The sequence below is a fragment of the Dipodomys merriami genome, unplaced genomic scaffold, assembly GCF_024711535.1.
Source record: "Dipodomys merriami isolate MVZ:Mamm:240054 unplaced genomic scaffold, mDipMer1.0.p SCAF_45, whole genome shotgun sequence".
Taxonomy (NCBI): domain Eukaryota; kingdom Metazoa; phylum Chordata; class Mammalia; order Rodentia; family Heteromyidae; genus Dipodomys; species Dipodomys merriami.
The window spans coordinates 7,613,471-7,631,492 of NW_027206013.1; the positions used below are offsets into that span (position 1 = coordinate 7,613,471).

At 60.7% G+C, this 18,022-nt stretch overlaps 3 protein-coding genes across 6 annotated transcripts in view; 1 reads left to right on the forward strand and 2 right to left on the reverse strand.

Moving 5' to 3' along the window:
* The first annotated feature begins 1,965 nt into the window (after window positions 1-1,965).
* Window positions 1,966-4,035, forward strand: Rasl10a (RAS like family 10 member A). The gene is made up of 3 exons (XM_069994585.1): window positions 1,966-2,243; window positions 3,087-3,211; window positions 3,492-4,035. The coding sequence occupies exons 1-3, from the start codon at window positions 2,025-2,027 to the stop codon at window positions 3,757-3,759; spliced, it is 612 nt and encodes a 203-aa protein (XP_069850686.1). The 5' UTR covers window positions 1,966-2,024; the 3' UTR covers window positions 3,760-4,035.
* Window positions 4,036-4,158: 123 nt separating this feature from the next.
* Window positions 4,159-9,138, reverse strand: Gas2l1 (growth arrest specific 2 like 1). Its single transcript, XM_069994584.1, has 6 exons — window positions 9,031-9,138; window positions 7,767-8,419; window positions 6,528-6,635; window positions 6,314-6,410; window positions 6,057-6,228; window positions 4,159-5,484 (listed from the first exon to the last, which is right to left on the reverse strand). The coding sequence occupies exons 2-6, from the start codon at window positions 8,397-8,399 to the stop codon at window positions 4,449-4,451; spliced, it is 2,046 nt and encodes a 681-aa protein (XP_069850685.1). The 5' UTR covers window positions 8,400-8,419; window positions 9,031-9,138; the 3' UTR covers window positions 4,159-4,448.
* A 5,228-nt stretch (window positions 9,139-14,366) lies between these two features.
* Window positions 14,367-18,022, reverse strand: part of Ewsr1 (EWS RNA binding protein 1) — a 34,043-nt gene continuing 30,387 nt past the window's right edge. For all 4 annotated transcript variants that reach the window (XM_069994590.1, XM_069994588.1, XM_069994587.1 and 1 more), the window contains 6 exons: window positions 17,170-17,299; window positions 16,286-16,408; window positions 15,580-15,742; window positions 15,259-15,356; window positions 14,889-15,141; window positions 14,367-14,768 (listed from right to left, as the gene is read on the reverse strand). In XM_069994590.1, the coding sequence (XP_069850691.1) occupies window positions 14,729-14,768; window positions 14,889-15,141; window positions 15,259-15,356; window positions 15,580-15,742; window positions 16,286-16,408; window positions 17,170-17,299 (807 nt within the window). In that variant the 3' untranslated portion in view covers window positions 14,367-14,728. The remainder of the gene's footprint in view (window positions 14,769-14,888; window positions 15,142-15,258; window positions 15,357-15,579; window positions 15,743-16,285; window positions 16,409-17,169; window positions 17,300-18,022) is intronic.

The following is an 18,022-nucleotide window of genomic DNA, read 5'->3' on the forward strand; positions in this document are numbered from 1 at the left end:
CTCAGGAGGATCTGGGTTTGAAGCCAGCCTGGGCAGGAAAGTCTATGAGAAAGTCCAGCAAAAAGAAGCGGCTCAAGTGTTAGTATACTAGCCTTGAGCAATAAAGCCAAGCAAGAACATGAGGCTGAGGCTTTAGTTCGACCAGTACTAGCAAGAAAGAGAGAGGAAGGGAAGGGAAGGAAGGAGGGAGGGAGGGAGGAACCCATCTCAGCATCTGGCAAGCAATAAGAGTTGAAATATTTGTTGAAGAAATTAATCAATAAAACCTTTTTTTTGGGGGGGGGGTCTGGTCGTGGGATCTGAACTCTGGGCCTGGGCACTGTCCCTCCAGCTCTTCAGCTCAAGGGTAGCACTCTACCACTTGAGCCACAGCGCCACTTCCGGCTTTTTTCTGTTTATGTGGTGCTGAGGAATCGAACCCAGGGCCTTAGGCATGCAAGGCAGCCACCTTCCCAGCCCCAATCAATAAAACCTAGACATTTCTGTGCATTTCATGTTGTGTCTGGGAAGGCCAGAAGTGTGAGAGCCCCCAAAGTTGTGGGGAAAGGGCCAGAACGGGAGGGTGGGGGCTGAGCATATCCAGTTCCCGACCTGGAGCGGGGAGCCCCAGGCCTGTTGCAGAGAGGAGGCATCTGGGCTCTGAGAGTAGTTTAGATGTTGTGCCAGGGAGTCTTTTTATTTATTTATCCCGATTGTGGGGCCTGAACTCTGGGCTTGGGCGCTGTCCCTCAGCTCTTCAGCTCAAGGCTAGCATTCTATTGGCTCACTTGGCTCACCACTTCCGGCTTTTTTCTGTTTATGTGGTGTCATGCATGCGAGGCAAGCGCTTCCCAGCCCCCACTGAGTCTTATAGCAGGGACACATGACTTCACAGTGGTCTGCACGGTGGGGCCAGCCAGTCTCTAGGTCTTTTTTTCTTTTTCTTTTTTTTTTTTGGGGGGGGGGTCTGGTCGTGGGGCCTGAGCTCTGGGCCTGGGCGCTGTCCCTCAGCTCTTCAGCTCAAGGCTAGCGCTCTACCACTTGAGCCACAGCACCACTTCCGGCTTTTTTCTTTCTTCTTATGTGGTGCTGAGGAATCGAACCCAGGGCCTTGAGCATGCAAGGCAAGCGCTCTACCACTGAGCCACCTTCCCAGCCCTCTAGGTCTTTCTATAGCGATTCACCTCTAGCTTGTGGCGGCCAGAAGATCGCAGGCGAGCTTCTGTGCCTCCATGGCCGGCCCAGCCCCTTGGGTCCCCGCCTCTATCCCAGGACGGCCCTGTGTTCCCCGCGGCTGGGACCTCAGTGCCTGAGGCAGGACCCCTGCCTTTGTTGTCTTGGCAATGACCCTCTCCTGCCTCAATTTCCTCCTCTCCAAGCTGTGAATCCGGGGGTCGCTCCGACGGGGGTCCGGCACTTGGTAGGGGGTCTTTGGGGGAAGGCCTCAGAGGCCTCTGCTGTGCGGGAGGCCGGGCAGAGCCCCAGGGCGGTGCGATGACTCCGCCAAGGTCACCCAGCCGGTGCTGACCCGGCCCGGGCGGCCTGGCTCCGGGCGCCGGCTGGTGGCGGGCGCGGAGGGGGCGGCGGCCGGGGCTCCCTTCCCGGGAGGGGGCCGGGGAGGCGGGCGCGGCGGTTACCTCATCGCCGCCTCCCTCCCCGGAGCCCGGCTCGCTCTCTCGCTCGCGCCACCGGCTGGGGCGAGACAAGGACGAAGGCACCGAGACGCCGGCCGCGCCGCGAGGAGCTCGGGGCCGGGGCTGGAGCTGGAGCCGGGGCCGGGGCCGCGCTGCGGGCGGAGGCGGCGTCTGCGCGCGGCGCCCGCTCTCTTCTCCCACCCCGAGCATCGCCGCGTCCGCACCGGCTCCCGCTGCTGGCGCGTCCGCGTCCGCCCCCGGCTGCCCGGCCGCCGCCCGCCGCGTCCTCCTCCGGCCTCGGGTGTCGCGGGGGGGCGGCGGCACCGGGCAGGGCGCGCGGCGGGGCGCGCGCGGCGCGGCGCCGGCCCATGAGGCTTCCCGGCGCGGGGCGCGGCAGCGCGGGCCCCGGCCATGGGGGGCAGCCTGCGGGTGGCTGTTCTGGGCGCGCCGGGAGTGGGCAAGACGGCCATCATCCGCCAGTTCCTGTTCGGTGACTATCCTGAGCGCCACCGGCCCACGGACGGTCCCTGCCTCTACCGGCCCGCGGTGCTGCTCGACGGCGCGGTCTACGACCTGAGCATCCGGGACGGGGACGTGGCTGGCCCCGGCCCGAGCCCCGGAGGTCATGAGGTAGCGGCTCAAGGGCTGGGCAGGGGAGGGGACAGTGCGACAGTGCGGCGGGTGTGAGCGCTCGCCGTCCACGTGCGCGCCCACGCGGCCAGCCCCGGGCGCCCCGGCGCCGGCGGGGACGGACGGACGGACGGACGGACGGCTGGCTGTGCGTCTCGCGGCGCGTGTCGGAGCCCCCCCCGCGGGCCTGGGGGCGTCCCACGCAGGGCGATCTCGCCCGTGGCGGGCGTTTCCTCCGCCCCGCGGCTGCGCCCCTTTTCTTTGCCTGCCTCTGCGAGTGTGGGACCCTGGACGGAGCCGTAGGGGGAGAATCTGGGACGGGACACTCGGGGGTAGTGTTCGACCGGGCATCGTCCCTCATCGCTGTAACCTGGGGCAGACTCGGCTAGTGATCGGTGCCAGGTTCGGGGCAGACCTCCGTCCTCGGTGCTGAGAGGAAAAGGCAGGGCAGCATGCACAGCCCGGGCTGGAGGGGGTAGCGGTGGATCTGCACCTGGAAAGGTGGAGTTTAAAGTAAAAATAAGTGGTAAAAGCGTTCCAGGTGGGAAGCGCGGCGGGTGCTCGGAGGCTTCGGTGTGCGCAGCTGCGGGCAGCGGGCTGAGGCCTGGGGCTTGGCCATGCGTCTGGGGAAGAGGAAGATTGGGGTGAGAGAAGGAAGGGAGGCCCCGGGGTGAAGGAGAGCCGAAGGCCGACAGGCGGCCGTGAGGTGGCGGCCCGGAGCTTAGAGGAGGCTGGCTGTGGGTTCACTGAGGCCTGAGGGCGAACTGTGGGGTTTGGCGTCACGCGCCAGCAGAGTTAGGGAGCAGGAAGAAGACTCCCGCACCCCCTGGCCTCCGCCCCCAGGAGTGGCCGGACCCTAAGGACTGGAGCCTGCAGGACACGGACGCTTTTGTGCTGGTCTACGACATCTGCAGCCCGGACAGCTTCGATTACGTGAAGGCCCTGCGGCAGCGCATCGCGGAGAACAGGTGGGCGCGCGGCCGCGGGGCGGCGGGCGGGCGGGGCCTGCGCGCGGGGCGGCGGGCTGTGTCCCCGTCGTCGGCTGGGTCTGGGGTCGGGGGCGGGGTTCTGGCTCAGGCCTTTGCCCGGGGAAAGGTCTCCGTGTGTACGAGGTCTCTGGCACACCCGAGTCTGGTGTGTGTTGGGGGTGGGTCCCTGGCATAGTAGGGAATGCGCCTGCGTGGGGAACACTCGTGGGGGCGGAGTCCTCAGCCCCGCGCATGGTTCCCTATCCTGGCCACTACCTAGGCCGGCGGGCGCTCCCGAGGCTCCCATCCTGGTGGTTGGCAACAAGCGGGACCGGCAGCGCCTGCGCTTCGGACCTCGGCGTGCGCTGGCCGCCCTGGTGCGCCGGGGATGGCGCTGCGGCTACCTCGAGTGCTCGGCCAAGTACAACTGGCACGTGCTGCGTCTCTTCCGTGAGCTCCTGCGCTGCGCTCTGGTGCGTGCCCGCCCTGCGCACCCGGCCCTGCGCCTGCAGGGGGCGCTGCACCCGGCGCGCTGCAGCCTCATGTGAGCGGACAGCGCGAGCTCCTCCCCGATTGGACAACCGGAGTTCCCGCCCCGTCTCCTAGGCAACAGGCTCCTCTTTGAACTTCATTGGACCCAGCCAGACCCACGCCCCATTGGATAAGATCAGCCTTTTCTGGGACTTCATTGGGTCGCTGCCCCACTGATTAAAGACTCGACTATGAATGTGATTAGAAGCACTCAGACTGCTCCTGGAGCTTCTTTGGACGCACTTTTTAAGCCACGCCTCTCACGAGGTAATAAAAACCAATTTAAAAGCGCACCTGGGAGTTTGACTAGAAACTTTGACCCAGGAGGTCAGAAGTGCCAGGGATGAATCCATAATTGCAATGAACACCAGAATCCCAACTTGTATTGAGGGTTGCAATGGCCAAGAACAGACAGGTGGCTGGAGCAAAACTTTACTGTCAGAGGCTCTGCTGAACCGCTGGTCCTCAGGACACCGGGCTGGGCCGGCCTCCTCTAAGGCATTCAATAATATTAGTAATTAAATAGCAATGCTCATCCCCCCCCAACCGGAATGTACAGCAGAGGTCCCGTTGTGCCGCGTGGTCCCGAGGGGTCTGGTCCCGTGAGGTCTGGTATGTAGGGGGCTCCCTGATGCAAAGGGCAGGTTAAGGCCACAAAGGAAAATAACGAGTGGGTTTGGGGAGCAGCTGGACTGATCCATCACATTCAGGAATCTGGCTCATCTCTCGGGGTGACAGAGTGAAGGGCTTGCCAGGCCCCGAGCTCCACGGGTTCGGACGGGCGGCGGGGGCCCCGAGGCGTGGGGATGCGGGACGGTTTACGGTCTGGCTGTGTGTCCATCCGGCCCCGTGCCCAGGTCCTTGTGGGTTCTGGGCCCGGCAGGGGGCTCCCAAGTGCATCTAGGGGCGCCCCCATGCCAAGGCAAGGGCCGCCTTCGTCGGAAGAGCTGGATAGGGCCTGGTTGCGGAGCCCAGGCATCCCGTTGGCTGTCCGGCCGGAGTCCCCCGCTTGCCCACACTTGCCAACCAGGACGCTGAGCGAGGAAGAGGAAGAGCTGGACGAACAGTAGGCCGAGTCGGGTGCCGGAGGATCCGGGGCCCGAGCCGGGTCGGGGGCAGGTCCGGTGGGGGTCCCGCTGGCAGCAGCCTCAAGGGCGCGGGCATTGGCCAGGAATTCCTCTTCCAGGCGCTGGAACAGCTGCTGCTCCTGCTGCGGGTCAAGCTGCAGGGGTGTGCGGAAGAGGCTGGCGGGCGTGGCAGCCAGTTCGGGAGCGGGGCTGGAGACGCGGGGCGGCCGGGGCGCCGCGGGGCTGCGGGCCCGCGGGGTCTGCGGGGTGCACCTGCCCGAGCCCCCGCCGCCCCGGCCCCGGGGCAGGAACGAGTGCTGCCCGTCCCGGTCCCGGCGCACGAGCAGCACGGCGGCCTGGTCGTCTCGGCTCTGGCTGCGGGCCCGCCGGGCGGGGCCGGGGGCCGCCAGCTGCGCTCCCCGGCCGCCGCCCGGGGCCGCGCGGGGCCGCCCCCGGTCCGGCCGCTCCCGGGACTGGCTGCGGGGGGCGGGCGGCCGTCGTGGGGAGGCCGGGGTGCCGGTGGTCAGCCGCCGGCTGGGCCGCTCCCGCCGGGCGCCGGTGCCCGCGTCGTCACTGCGGGCGCCCGGGGGGCCGCTCTGGGCGGAGGAGGCGGAGGAGTCGCTGTCCCCGGAGTAGCGGCGGGAGCGGGGCAGGGGGGGCAGCTGGTCCCGGGGCCTGGCGTTGGGGAACAAGAGGGGGGGCATCACCGGCGCGCCGAGGGGGGCAGGTGTGGTCAGTGCTGGTGGGAGCTGGCGAGGAGGCCTCTGACCCGGGGCTTTCGGGGAGAAGTGAGCCTCGGAGCCGCTTCCTGCGGCCGCTCAGGGCCCGGCGAGCAGCGGAAGGAGGAAACGAGGTCGGCGGGGCGCCTCCCCCCCCGCCCCCCGCGGCCGCGGGTCCCCCCCCGGGCCGCGCCGGGAGGAAGCCGGGTTGGCCTGGCCGCTGCCCAGGCTCCGGGACCCGCCCCGGCCGTGTTGTTGGTTTGGGGCGGTTGCCGTGGAGACGGGAAGCCGGGCCGCCCCCGCCCGCGGGAACCTTTCCCGGCGGTGAGTCACCGCGCGCGCGGCCCCGCCCCGCCCCTTCCCCGCCCCTCCCCGCGCGGCCCCGCCCCTCCCCGCGCGGCCCGCCCCGCCCCTCCCCGCGCGGCCCCGCCCCTCCCCGCGCGGCCCCGCCCCTCCCCGCGCGGCCCGCCCCGCCCCTTCCCCGCGCGGCCCCGCCCCGCCCCTTCCCCGCCCCGGCCCGGGGCTCACCTGAGCGGGGGCTCGGGCCCCTCCTTTGTGCTTCGTAAACTAATGGGAGTCACTTCGGGCCGGGAGCCCCGACGCTCACTGCCGGGGACGGGGCTGCCAGGCCGGGGGCTGGGGCTGGGGGACACCCTCTGGGGGGAGAAGGTTGGGGCCCGCGGCTGGGACGGGCGGTGGGCTGTGGGGAGAGGACAAGCGGGGTGTGAGGGGCCGGGCCCGGGGCGCCGCGCGCCCGCCCGCCGCCCGCCCGGCCCGGCTCTGACCGGTGGAAGCGCAGCGGCACGGGTCGTGCTTGTCCAGGTAGTGCTCCAGCGTGTCCCAGCCGCCGCCCACGCGCACCATCACGTGGCTCCGCAGCACCTGCGCCGGCGCGGGTCGAGGGTCGAGGCTGTGTCGGTGGCCCGCCCGGCCCCGCCCCTCCATCGCCCCGCCCCTTCCCGGCCCCGCCCCCTTCCCGGCCCCGCCCCCGGCACTCACCCGCACGAAGATGAGCAGGCTCGAGTCTCCCACGCGGTACTTGCCCTCCGACACCTTGATCATGGGGAACTGGTCCGGGCAGGTGCAGCGGCCCAGGATCTCCCTCACCTGTGACCACAGGCTGCGGGTCAAGGGTCGGGTCCCTCCCTCTGCTGCCCAAGGGACAGTCAGCTGCTCTGGGGTCAAGAAGGAAGTCCTTCCGGGGAAAACTGGCACTGTGCTGCCCCAGACACGGGGGCAGTGTTTTCCACCGGCTTCTCTTCCCTTTCTTTGCTTGTGTTTTTTGGAGACAGGTCTCACTGGGTGGCCCAGACTGGCCTTGAACTGGAAATCCTGGATGCCTCCAACAGCCTCCCCTCCCCACGCCTTCCCCTTCTTGGCTCCGAGTCCACGAAGCTGGCCAGGATGAGGCCAGAGCCTGGGCGCCCAGTGAACCATGGATGCCCTCCCCCTTTGCCAAGGTCCATAGAGGCCGGGCCCTGGGAGGGGCAGGTGGAAGGGCACATGTGTGCCCCTGGCAGAGAACCAGACTACGTCCGATGGGGCAACGCAGGCCACCCTCCTGGCGAGCACACAACTGCACACATGTCACCCCAGGCTGGGGCTGCCAGGCTGGCTGTGTGGGAGGCCCTGCCCGCCTCCTCACCCACGGTGGCGCCGCAGGAAATGAGCAGGTGGGGCCTCCAGTGACCCAGGCTCTGCCCACAGCCACCGCCATCCCGATACCCATCTCCCGGGCAGGCACAGCCTAGTCCTAAGCTCCTGATAAGAAACTCTTGGCTCAGCTGCTGCGGGGGCGGCAGGGACACCTAGGCCCTGGGAAAAGAGGGAGCTGGGGACCGGGGACTTCTAAGTTCAAACTCCTTTAGCAACTCCCAACAGGCCGCCTGGTTCCCATTAGCGAGGGGGGGGGGCGCCTCCCAGGCACTCATTGTCTCTCAGCCAAGGCAGCACCCATTAAACCCTGAGATGAAGGTTGCAAAAGAGGGCAGAGGAGGTGCCCAGATTAAGAAAGCAGACAGGCTTGAGTGCAGGTTTAGTATGGAAAAGAGAGAGATGCAGGAGCCAAGAGTCTCCTCGCTGGGCCTACTACTACTATACACTTGGCGCTTAGCATATGCACCCTTTCCATGCAGTAGGCTGGCCTGCAGATGCCAGGAGCCCGGGAGACGGACACGCAGGGACAGGTGGTGGGGGCTGCGGTGGGGGGACGGGGGCCCGGCCGACCCCATGGCTCACCAGCTCATCGAGGTTGCGCAGGTCACTGGGTGTCATTCGGGGCCCACGCGTGGGGGCCTCGGGCGCAGGGAGGGTCTCGATGACACTGTCCCCGGCCGCCGAGGGGTCGCAGGCCGGGGGCGCGGCACGCAGCTCCCGCTCGATCTCTTGCTCGAACTGCACCAGGCGGGGGGCAAGCAGGCCCAGGCGGGCCCCGCGCCGGGCCACCTCCAGCAGGCACAGCACCACACTCTTCTCGTTCTTGCGCAACACCAGGTCCTCGGTCTCGAACATGAGCACCTCGGGCACGCCCAGCTCCGAGCGGCACCAGCCGATGAAGGTGGCCACGTTGTCCCGGGCCACGAAGGAGCCGGGAGCCACGCTGTGGGCCTGGAAGGCCACCCCTCGGGCTGGGCGGGCGGCCGCCAAGGCCCGCGCGGCCTCGGTGACGGCGTTGGCATGGTGGCACAGGGTGGTACCTGTGGCCAGGCCGCTCAGGAAGCCGTCCCCGCCGCCCGGCAGGCCCAGGCTGTACAAGGCGTTGAGCCACTCGGCCAGGTCTTCCTTCATGGCCTCCACGTAGGCCTCGCTGGAGCGGAAGGGCCGCACGCTCTTGGCGGCCGAGCCCGCGATGCCCGCCGCTGGGTCCGCCATGCCCGGGGCCAGGCGCGTCACTGTAAGCGGGGACACGGGTCGGGCTCAGGGGCGGCCGGCGGCAGCACCAACGCCGCGCGCGGCGTGGCTCGGGGAGCAGGGCCCGGGGTGGCTGGAGACCCCCATAGGTCGGTTCCCGGGGAGCCGGCCCGGTCGGGACAGGCGCCCACAAAGCCGCCCCGGCTCCCCCGCGCCGCACCTCCCTCCCCGCAGGGGCTCCCCGGGAACCACCGTAAAAAGGCGGTACCGCTTAACCACGGCTGGCGACCGCAGTTGGGCGCGTGGCGATCTGATCTCCACTTGACAGACAGGGAAACTGAGGCTCCGGAGCGGAGGGGTCGGGGCGCTCGCGACGCGAGGCCGAGCTCGGCGGGGATCCCGCAGCCTGGCCGGCGGGGCCCAGGCCCCGCCTTCCCCGAGAAGCCTCCCCGGCGCCCCCGGCCGGCATCCAGAATGGCTTCCCTTCCGCGAGCCTCGGCGGGGCCCGGCCCAGAGACGGTGCGGGGCCGCCCAAGGTCACACAGCCTTCGCGACGGCGCCCAGGCTGGGGACGCCTCCGCCCGGCCACGACCCAGCGCGCGCCCGCGGCGGATCCCGGGGCCCGGGGGAGGGGGGGGATCCCCGCGCTCACCTGGCTCATCCCGCCGCGGCCCCGGGCAGCATCGCCCCGGCGGGGCCGGGCCGGGCCGGGCCGCCGCAGAGAGGCGCCGCCCGAAGCCCGCTGGGTCCCGGCTGCTGCCGCCGCCGCTGCCGCCCGCGGCCGCGCCGCGCCGCCGCGTCTCCGCCCCGCCCCCCTGGAATTCGGATCCGGCCCGGAGGGCCGGGCGGGGCCGCGCGCTCTTAAAGGGGCCGCGCCTTTCCTGGGCGGCGGAGCTCGTCCCGCCCGGTGAGGCCTGGAATCCCGGGGTGCTGCGCTATCAGGGTTCCCACGCCGCCGCCGCCGTCGCCGCCATCCGCTCCGTCCTCCTTCCTTTGGTTTCCTAAAGGAAGAGGTGGACGCTTTTAGTTGTCCACCCTCCCCGGGGGCCGGCGGCCTTCCCGGGCAGAGGGATGCAGGAAGCGATAGGGCTCCCCGGCTGCAGCGTCACCTCCCACCCCGCGGCCAGATAGCCGGGCCCCCTCCCGCAGGCCCGGCGCCCCCGGGCGTGGGGGCCGGCTGGCAGGCGGCGGGAACCCGCCGAGGCGCGGGGGCCGGGGCCCGGCCCAGGCCGTCTGAGGGTCTGGCGGGCAGAGCTGCGTGGCGTGGAGGCGGCTGACCCCGCTGGGCTCGGGCCGAGGCCGAGGGCCGGCACCACCGGGAACCCCTGCCCCCTGCTGCCGCCCAGATGCTCGGAGCTGAATTTAATGAAGCTCCTACTGTGTGCCAGGCCTACTCTGTGCCCTTCACACAGGCCCAGGCGGGAGAGCAGCGGGTGACTGGCTAGGGGACTGGCCAGAGGATCTTCTGAGCAGATGCCAGTGGCTCCCGCCTGCCATCCTAGCTGCTCAGGAGGCTGAGATCTGAGGAGCAGAGTTTGAAACCAGCTTATAGTCTTTGAGACTATCTTCAATTAATCAGCAACAAAGCAGGATGTGAAGCTGTGACTCAAGTATGGCCTTGAGCACAAAAGCTCAGGGACAGCGCCCAGAGTTCAAGTCCCAGGACCAACACAAAAAACAGAGGTGTCTGTGGCACATGGGGAAACACTAAGGGATCCTAATCATGGAAGAAGAGGTCAAAGATCTCTGAGGAAAACATAGCTAAGTCGGGGGCCAGTGGCTCAGGCCTGTAATCAATCCTAGCTACTTAGGAGGCTGAGACCTGAGGTTTGTGATTCAAAGCCAGCCTGGGCAGAAGAGTCCCCATGAGACTCTTATCTCCAGTTACCACTCAAAAACCAGAAGTAGAACTGTAGCTCAAAGTGGTAAAGTGCTAGCTTTGAGCAAAAAGAGCTCAGGTTGTTAAAAGCCCCAAGACTGGCCAAAGAAAGAAAGAAAAAATATCCCAACACACAGGTTATATACTTCACCAAAGTCATAGATGTCACAAATGGTTTTTGAGTCCCTACCCACCTAAAGATGGAAGAAAAGTTTTAGTCAATCTTTTTTTTTTTTTGGTGTGTGCTTATGTGCATCTCAGTGTGTGTATCCCAACACTGGTATTTGAATTCAGGGCCTAGAACTGGTTAATTGAAGATAAACCTCTTAGAGATTTTTTCTTTTTTTTTCCTTCCTTTCTTTTTCCTTCCTTCCTTTTTTTTTTTTTTTTTGCCAGAGCTAACTTTGAACTTCAGATCTCAGCTTCCTGAGTAGCTGCTATGAATACAGGGGAGAGCCACCAGCACCTGTCTTGTTCAATTCACTCTTAAGGTATATCAAGGTTTGAATTAAAGTCTTCACACTTGGGGCTAGGAAGGTGGCTCAGTGGTAGAGCGCTTTCCTTGCATGCATGAGGCCCTGGGTTCGAATCCTCAGCACCACATAAGCAAAAAGAAAAAAGCCAGAAGTGGCGCTGTGGCTCAAGTGGTAGAGCGCTAGCCTTGAGCTGAAGAGCTGAGGGACAGTGCCCAAGCGCAGAGTTCAGGCCCCACGACCGGACCCAAAAAAAAAGTCTTCACACTCCTCGTGGGCTTTCTGGCTGTTCGTTTTGGAATGGAGTCTCATGGACTTTTCTCCTTAGGCTGAATGCAGTCTCCCTGATCTCAGCTGTAAGTCACTAGGATTACAGGTGTGAGCCACAGGCACTGGCTTGGAATAATAAATCTTTAACTTACCCACCCAGGCCAATAGATCAGGCTCTAGAGGTCAATGTAATTCAGTAAATTTCCTCCAACCTTGGGATGGTGACTCTAACCAGTGAGCAATTTCATGTTCTAGCCCATTATACTTCAATAAAAAAAAATTGTACCTGGGCTGGGAAGTTGGCTCAGTGGTAAAGTGTTTGCCTTGCATGCCTGAGGCCCTGAGTTCAATTCCTCAGCACCACATAAGCAAAAAGAAAAAAGGCGGAAGTGGCGCTGTGATTCAAGTGGTAGAGCACTAGTCTTGAGCTGAAGAGCTGAGGGACAGCGCCCAGGCCCAGAGTTCAGGCCCCACGACTGGACCAAAAAAAAAAAAAAAAAAAAAAGTTGAACCTTAGGCCGGGCGCTGGTAGCTCACAGTTGTAATCCTTGTTATTCAGGAGGCTGAGATCTGAGGATCTCGGTTTAAAGCCAGCCCAGGCAGGAAAGTCCGTGAGACTCTTTTCTCCAATTAACCACCAGAAAACAAAGTGGCACTGTGGCTCAAGTGGTAGAGCGCTCGCCTTGAGCTGAAGAGCTCAGGGACAGCACCCAGGCCCAGAGTTCAAGCCCCACAACCAAAAAAAAAAAAAAAAAGTTTAAACATCATTGTCAAGCCATGTGCTGGTGACTCACACCTATAATCCTAGCTACTCAGGAGACTGAGATCAGATCTGGAAATTGTGATTTGAAGCCAGCCTGGGCAGGAAAGTCCTTGAGATGGGCAAATAGCCAGAAGTACAGCTGCGGCTCCAGTGATGGATTACCAGACTTGAATGAAAAGCTAAAGCAAGCAGGTGAAGCTTGGAGGTGAAGTTCTACTACTGGCACACATAAAAAAGAAGATACTGAGCCAGGTACCAGTGGCTCATGCTTATAATCCCACTCAGGAAGACCTGAAGGATTGTGGTTCAAAGCTAGCCTGGGTAGAAATGTCTGATATTCTGTCCAGCAAAATGTGACTGGAGGCATGGCTCAAGTGGTAGAGCACCAGCTGTAAGTTCAAGGTCATGAGCACAAAGTAGCGGGGAGGGAAAGGGAAGATTGGGATAGGAGAGAGGAGTTGAATGCCAATGGCAAGCTTAGATTTCAAGGTACTGAATTCAAACCCCATTACCAGCAAGAAAAAGAGGGGAGAGGAAGAGGAAAGCAGAGCTGGGTGCCAATGGCTTGGGTATACCAGTGTTTACACCTATAATCCTAGACACTTGGAAAGCTCTGGTCTGAGGATTGATGTTTGAAGCCAGACAAGGAGTTAATTCCAGGAGACTCAGGTGGAGTCCCATGCTGGGTTTCTAGCAGGGGAGGTTGATTTGGTCTTAACTATGGTCATGGGCAAGAGCAGAGCAGAGCCTAGGAAACTCAGTGGTGTTGATGAGTGCTAGAGGCTTTTCTTTCCCCAGTTGTGGGGTCTGAACTCGGCCTGGGTACTATCTCTGAGCTCTTTTCATTCAAGGCTAATTAGTGCTCTGAGCCACAGCTCCACTTCCAGTTTTTGGTTAATTGGGGACTTGTCCTCCTGGGCTAGCTTCGAACTGAGATCCACAGATCTTAGCCTCCTGAGTAGCTAAGATTAAAAGCATAAGCCAGGTGCTGGTGGCTCTCGCCTGTAATCCTAGCTACTCAGGAGGCTGAGATCTGAGGATCATGGTTCAAAGCTAGCCCCGGCAGGAAAAATCCATGAGACTCTTATCTCCAATAAACCACCAGAAAACGAAATGGTGCTGTGGTTCAAGTGGTAGAGCACTAGCCTTGAGCTGAAGAGCTCAGGGACAGTGTCCAGGCGGAGTTCAAGCACCATGACCAACCAAAAAAAAAAAAAATACCCCGTGAATTACCAGCATCCAGCTCCCACTTCTCTGAAGGAGAGGGTGCCCCATCCTTTTCCTCTCCAGGCCTTTGAGCTAGGGTTACCATCCAGGTCCATTCCAGAGCCTCCAGCTTTCTGGTTCTAGGACATGAATGAGGTAGCTGTGACTAGACAGTGGCTTCAGTCCTTTGGTGGGTGGTGGCCTAGAGCCCTTGAGTCCTTCTCTGAAAAAGCTGCAGTCTCTCCATGGCCTCTCTTGTTCTTTGGAGGACAAAGGGAAGTGGCAAACATTGCTGTAGGAGGAGGACTGGGTTCTGACTGTTACAGGCAGTGCACAGAGCCAGTGGTCCTGGGTATGGGTGCAGGACTTTTTTTCAGACGTTTCAAGATGCAGCTCAGGCTGGTATTGAGCTACTTTTGCTCAGCTTTCTTCTGCTGGGCTCAGAGGTAGTGTACCTGGCTGGCAAGCAGGTGCCTCTGTTCTGTATTCCCCTTCTGCTCATCTGAGAAGTGGGCAGGAGGGAATGGATGGGTGGATGAGGCACTTGGCCTGACTCAGGAGCCGCCTGGTGGTGATATGGTGGAGGCACGGGTGGGTGGGGCCCTTGGTAGAACTCCCTTGGCTTCACGCTGGACTGCAGTAAAATGGCAGCGCAGGGCACCTGAGGTCAGAGGCCTGTGGGTCTCAATAAGCATGGTGGGAGCCATGCATTTTTACAACTTCAGGTTGAGCCAGTCCCAGGCTAAGCCAGGGTTTTGAGAATCACTTGTTTCCTGTCCTGAAGTCAGTGTAGCCGGAGGAAGGGCTGGGACAAATAGGATTGAGGTGGCAGTGGTGGCGCGGGTTTCTGGGGCAACCTGGAGGACTGGGTTGAGGCTGTTCAAGCATTTTGAATGTGCTGGTGTGAATAGGGCAGAATCAAACTCTTGTCAGCCTCCCAAGCAGCGATGGCACTGGGTGGGAATGGAGGGCCCCCGAGCTTGGGAATGGAGGGCACGAATGGCTTGGGTTGTTTCAGGAAGGCATAGGCTAATCCTTTCCAAAGGCAGAGAGAGGAGCAGCTTGCGGGCAGGTCGCAGGTTAAGGTGTTCTCAGGGGTAGCAGAATGAATGCATCCCAGCACAGGGAACTGCCTGGTAGGGCAGAAGACAGTTACTGGGTCCATCCCTGCTAGTTCCTGAAGGGTTGTAGGTGAATGCAGAGGACAGGTGCAGAGCTATGAACCCTTCTTCCTGCTCCGTCCCCTTTCAGGTCCTTGCCTGAGGATCAACAGAATGCTGTTCCCTTTTGTTGTCATCTAAAACCATTTCAAGATGTCCCTTCATAAGGAGCCATGTACCATGTACCTATCCCTGGGGGGCCAGGGGCAGGCACCTGCGAACAGAGGCCGAGAAGGATGACTGTTTATAAACATTTGGAATTTTATTTAAAAAAAAAAACCAACAAACATCACAACCATGAACATTGTTACAGTTAGAGGCCCTCTGGTTCATCCACAATGATACTGAGCATGCTCACAAGGGTTCCCATTGTTACGTCTTAAACAACCATCTTCAAAAGAAGGGGGGGAAAAAAAAACTCAGCACACTACCATTTAACTTGTTTTAATGTTTCTCCACAAATGGTGAAAAATACTAAAGTACAGACAAGGAATAATCATAATGTTGTGACCAACATTATAAATATGGAATTATAAATTTAAAACATTTTCTGGTTTAAAAAATAAATCTGGTAGTCAATGCGGCTCTGCGGGCTGTGTCTAATAGGGCCGATCTCTGCGCTCCTGGCGGTGCTCCCCTCTGCAAGGCAAAGGGGACCCTGTTGGCACTGGGCAGGGTGGGGAGCCCTGCCCCCGCCCCAAGCTGCCCACACCAGTGCCAGATGGACGCCCGCTGCGCGGCGCTCCCCCCACCACATACTTATCCATCTTTCCAGGTCCTCCGCGTCCGCCTCTTCTTCCTCCCATCTGTTCCATCAAAGGTCCTGGGGGTCCCCCCGGCCCCCCTCGTCTTCCTCCGCCAAAGCCGCCGCGGTCCATGCCACGGCCACCACGAAAGCCGCCTCTGTCTCCACCACGGCCACCTCTGAACATGCCACCGGGGCCACCGCGGTCCATGAGGCCACCTCTACCCCCCCGCATGCCGCCGGGGCCACCTCTGCCGCGGTCACCACCTGAGGTAGCAAAGGGCGGAGGCAAGGTTCCTACCTTAATGGGGAGCTGGGGCTGCCCATGGCTCACAGAAGGCTAGCGAAGGAAGCGTAGGGAACACTCTGGAAAGCTGTACCTACCCGGAGGTGGGAAGGGCGGCGGGAGAAAGCCCTCGGGTTTCGGGGCTTTGCACTGGTTGCACTCTGTTCTCCAGGCGAAGTTCTGGTTTCCACAGCCCCTGCACAAAGTCACGACAGCACAAGTCACTGAGGAAGTCAGCTGTGCAAAGAGGGACAAAAGGCACCCCTACCGCCCACAGTCCTGGGCACAAACCACCAAGAGGATCTCCTCCATCAAGTGGCTTAGGAGCCTCCGGTAGTGTCCCCACGCACAGTCACCAGCAGGCTTTGACCCCCCACCGGGAGTGGTGACACTACCAATCTGTCAAGTGAAGTACATACGGGTTGGGACACTGCCAGTCTCCAGCTCGGTGTTGGACATTGCCTCCTCCAGAAGGGTTCCCCCGGGAACCCCGTGGTCCTCTTGGGGGAAAGCCTCCTCGGTCTCCTCCACGGCCTCCCATGCGACCCATGGGACCCCCTGGACCTCCTGGGCCACCTGGACCTGAAGGAAGAACAAGTGAGACTCTCTTTTTTTTGGGTCTGGTCGTGGGGCCTGAACTCTGGGCGCTGTCCCTCAGCTCTTCAGCTCAAGGCTGGCGCTCTACCACTTGAGCCACAGCACCACTTCCGGCTTTTTTCTTTTTGCTTATGTGGTGCTGAGGAATGGAACCCAGGGCCTCATGCATGCAAGGCAAGCGCTCTACCACTGAGCCACCTTCCCAGCCCACGTGAGCCTCTTTCTAGGAGCAGCTCTGCCACAAGAAACACCAACTGGCCCACAGGCCCCAGCCCCCAGTTTGTTCACTGGACTCGCACACTAGCATGTGGCATTTTCAGACTGAGGCCAGAGCATAACAGCCCTGGCTGGAGTTCACATAGGCAGGTGGTGAGGTTTCCCAGGGCCAAGAAATCCCTCTTCCCCGTCCTCCACAAGCAGGTGCCGCCCACTTTCACTTGTACAGTCCTGATTCCACACTCCTTATCCACCCCCACGCTAGTCGAGGCCTCAAGGGCAGAAAGCACACTAAATGTGAGCAGCGAGTACCTCCACGCAGTGGTGGTGGCATCCCTCTGCCCTCGCGGGGCGGCATGCCACCCCTCATGCTGTTCACTGGAGGCTTCTTCCGGGCAAGAGAGACTTTAAGTTTGCTCCCTTGGAAATCTTTGCCTGGAAAGAGATGACAGAACATGGGTAAATCCAAGCCCAAGCCCTCCCTGTGAGAGGGGAGGAAACTAGAAGCCCCCTTTCTCACACCCAGCCTCCTGCTAACCCTGATGCCTCTCTCAGAAGGATCAGGCCTGCCCTTCACACCTAAGCATGATGGCGCCCAGCAGCAGGGAGGCTAAGGCAGGAGCTCCGGCTCAAAGCCCTGTATAGTTATACCTTGCAGGAAAAGGGCTGCTGGAGCTCTCACCGCAGTGCTCAGAGGAAATGGAGGCAGTTGAGCCAGCAACAGATACTTGCAAATAGATTTTGTCAAAAGTGAAATTTCAACAAGGCTTTAACCATATACATGTTTGTACTCAAATGTACACTGGCTAGGATTTTTTGTGTGTGTTGCTGAAGACTGAACTGAGTGTTAGGTGAGCACCCTTTCATCAGAAGCTTCCAAGGGTATTCTTGGATATGGGCCCGAAGGACAAACCATTTGCAGACTAGGAAAGGTGGAGCTGTGGTTATACCTAGTAAGAGCATCAATCAGGCTCATCTTGTTCCTATGGGCTCTCAAGTTCTTCCTCCTGCTCTGCTCTACGTACACAAAGGGAGAGTCCATCTGTCTTTTGTCTTTAAACTTCAGAGGTTGCATTCTAAACATCCAACATTACCAAATGATCATTACTTGCAAGTTGACAAGTACAACAACCATTCCAAGACCCTACATGTGCCTGAGGGAGAAGAGCAAAGAATGCCAGCGAGCACAGCCCTACCATCAAACCACTCCACGGCAGCCTTGGCAGTCGGCGGGTCTTCATAGGATACTGTAGCATCACCTTTGGGCTTCCCTGTTTCCTTGTCCAGGTAGATGTGGATCATGGGCTGTCCAGTTCTCTTGTTCATCTATATACAAAATATCATAGGATGTGACTATAATATATTGAAAAAGTCCCTCAGCAGGCCAAAGCAATCATTTTGTCATAGGAAGCATGCAGGCACAAGGATATTACTCAATCACTTGATCAGAATTATGGGTGGCTCATACACTAAATCCTAGCTACTAAGGAGGCTGAGATCTAAGGATAATGGTTCAAATCTCCAATTAAGCACCAAACAACTGGAAATAGGATTGTGGCTCAAGTGGTAGAAGACTAGCTTTGAGCAAAGAAAGCTAAGGGACAGTGCCTAGGCCTTGATTTCAAGCCCCAGGACATGTACAAAAATGAAAAATAAGAACAGATCTCAGGAGCTGTTGGCTCATGATTGGAATACCAGCCACTCAAGAGGCTGAGACCTGTGGACTGGGGTTGGAGACCAGCCTGAGCAGAAAAATCCATGAGACTTTTACCTCCAATTAATAATGGAAGGTAGATCACTCTTTAGCTGAATCCTAGTAGTAGTGCAAGTAAGTCTATAATCCTAGCTACTTAAGAGGCTGATGTAGAGGACCCCTGTTCACACATAGCCCAAACAGAAAATGTGAGAATTTGTCTCCAAAATAACCAGCAAAAAGTAGGCTGGAGGCAAGGCTTAAGCAAGTATGCAAATGACTTTCAAATCCTAGTACCACCAAGAAGTTTGTGTGGGTCAGAGGGGAGCAAAGTATTCACATAGCAGGATATACGG

Bases quoted from the DNA above. Each gene is read 5' to 3' on its own strand.
- Rasl10a (XM_069994585.1), top strand. From the start codon at position 2,025: ATGGGGGGCAGCCTGCGGGTGGCTGTTCTGGGCGCGCCGGGAGTGGGC. The intron at 2,244-3,086 runs GTAGCGGCTCAA...CTCCGCCCCCAG, and splicing joins CGAGCCCCGGAGGTCATGAG to GAGTGGCCGGACCCTAAGGA. The intron at 3,212-3,491 runs GTGGGCGCGCGG...GCCACTACCTAG, and splicing joins CAGCGCATCGCGGAGAACAG to GCCGGCGGGCGCTCCCGAGG.
- Gas2l1 (XM_069994584.1), bottom strand. From the start codon at position 8,399: ATGGCGGACCCAGCGGCGGGCATCGCGGGCTCGGCCGCCAAGAGCGTG. The intron at 6,636-7,766 runs GTGAGCCATGGG...CTGTGGTCACAG, and splicing joins TGCGCAACCTCGATGAGCTG to GTGAGGGAGATCCTGGGCCG. The intron at 6,229-6,313 runs GTCAGAGCCGGG...CTCTCCCCACAG, and splicing joins GTGCCGCTGCGCTTCCACCG to CCCACCGCCCGTCCCAGCCG.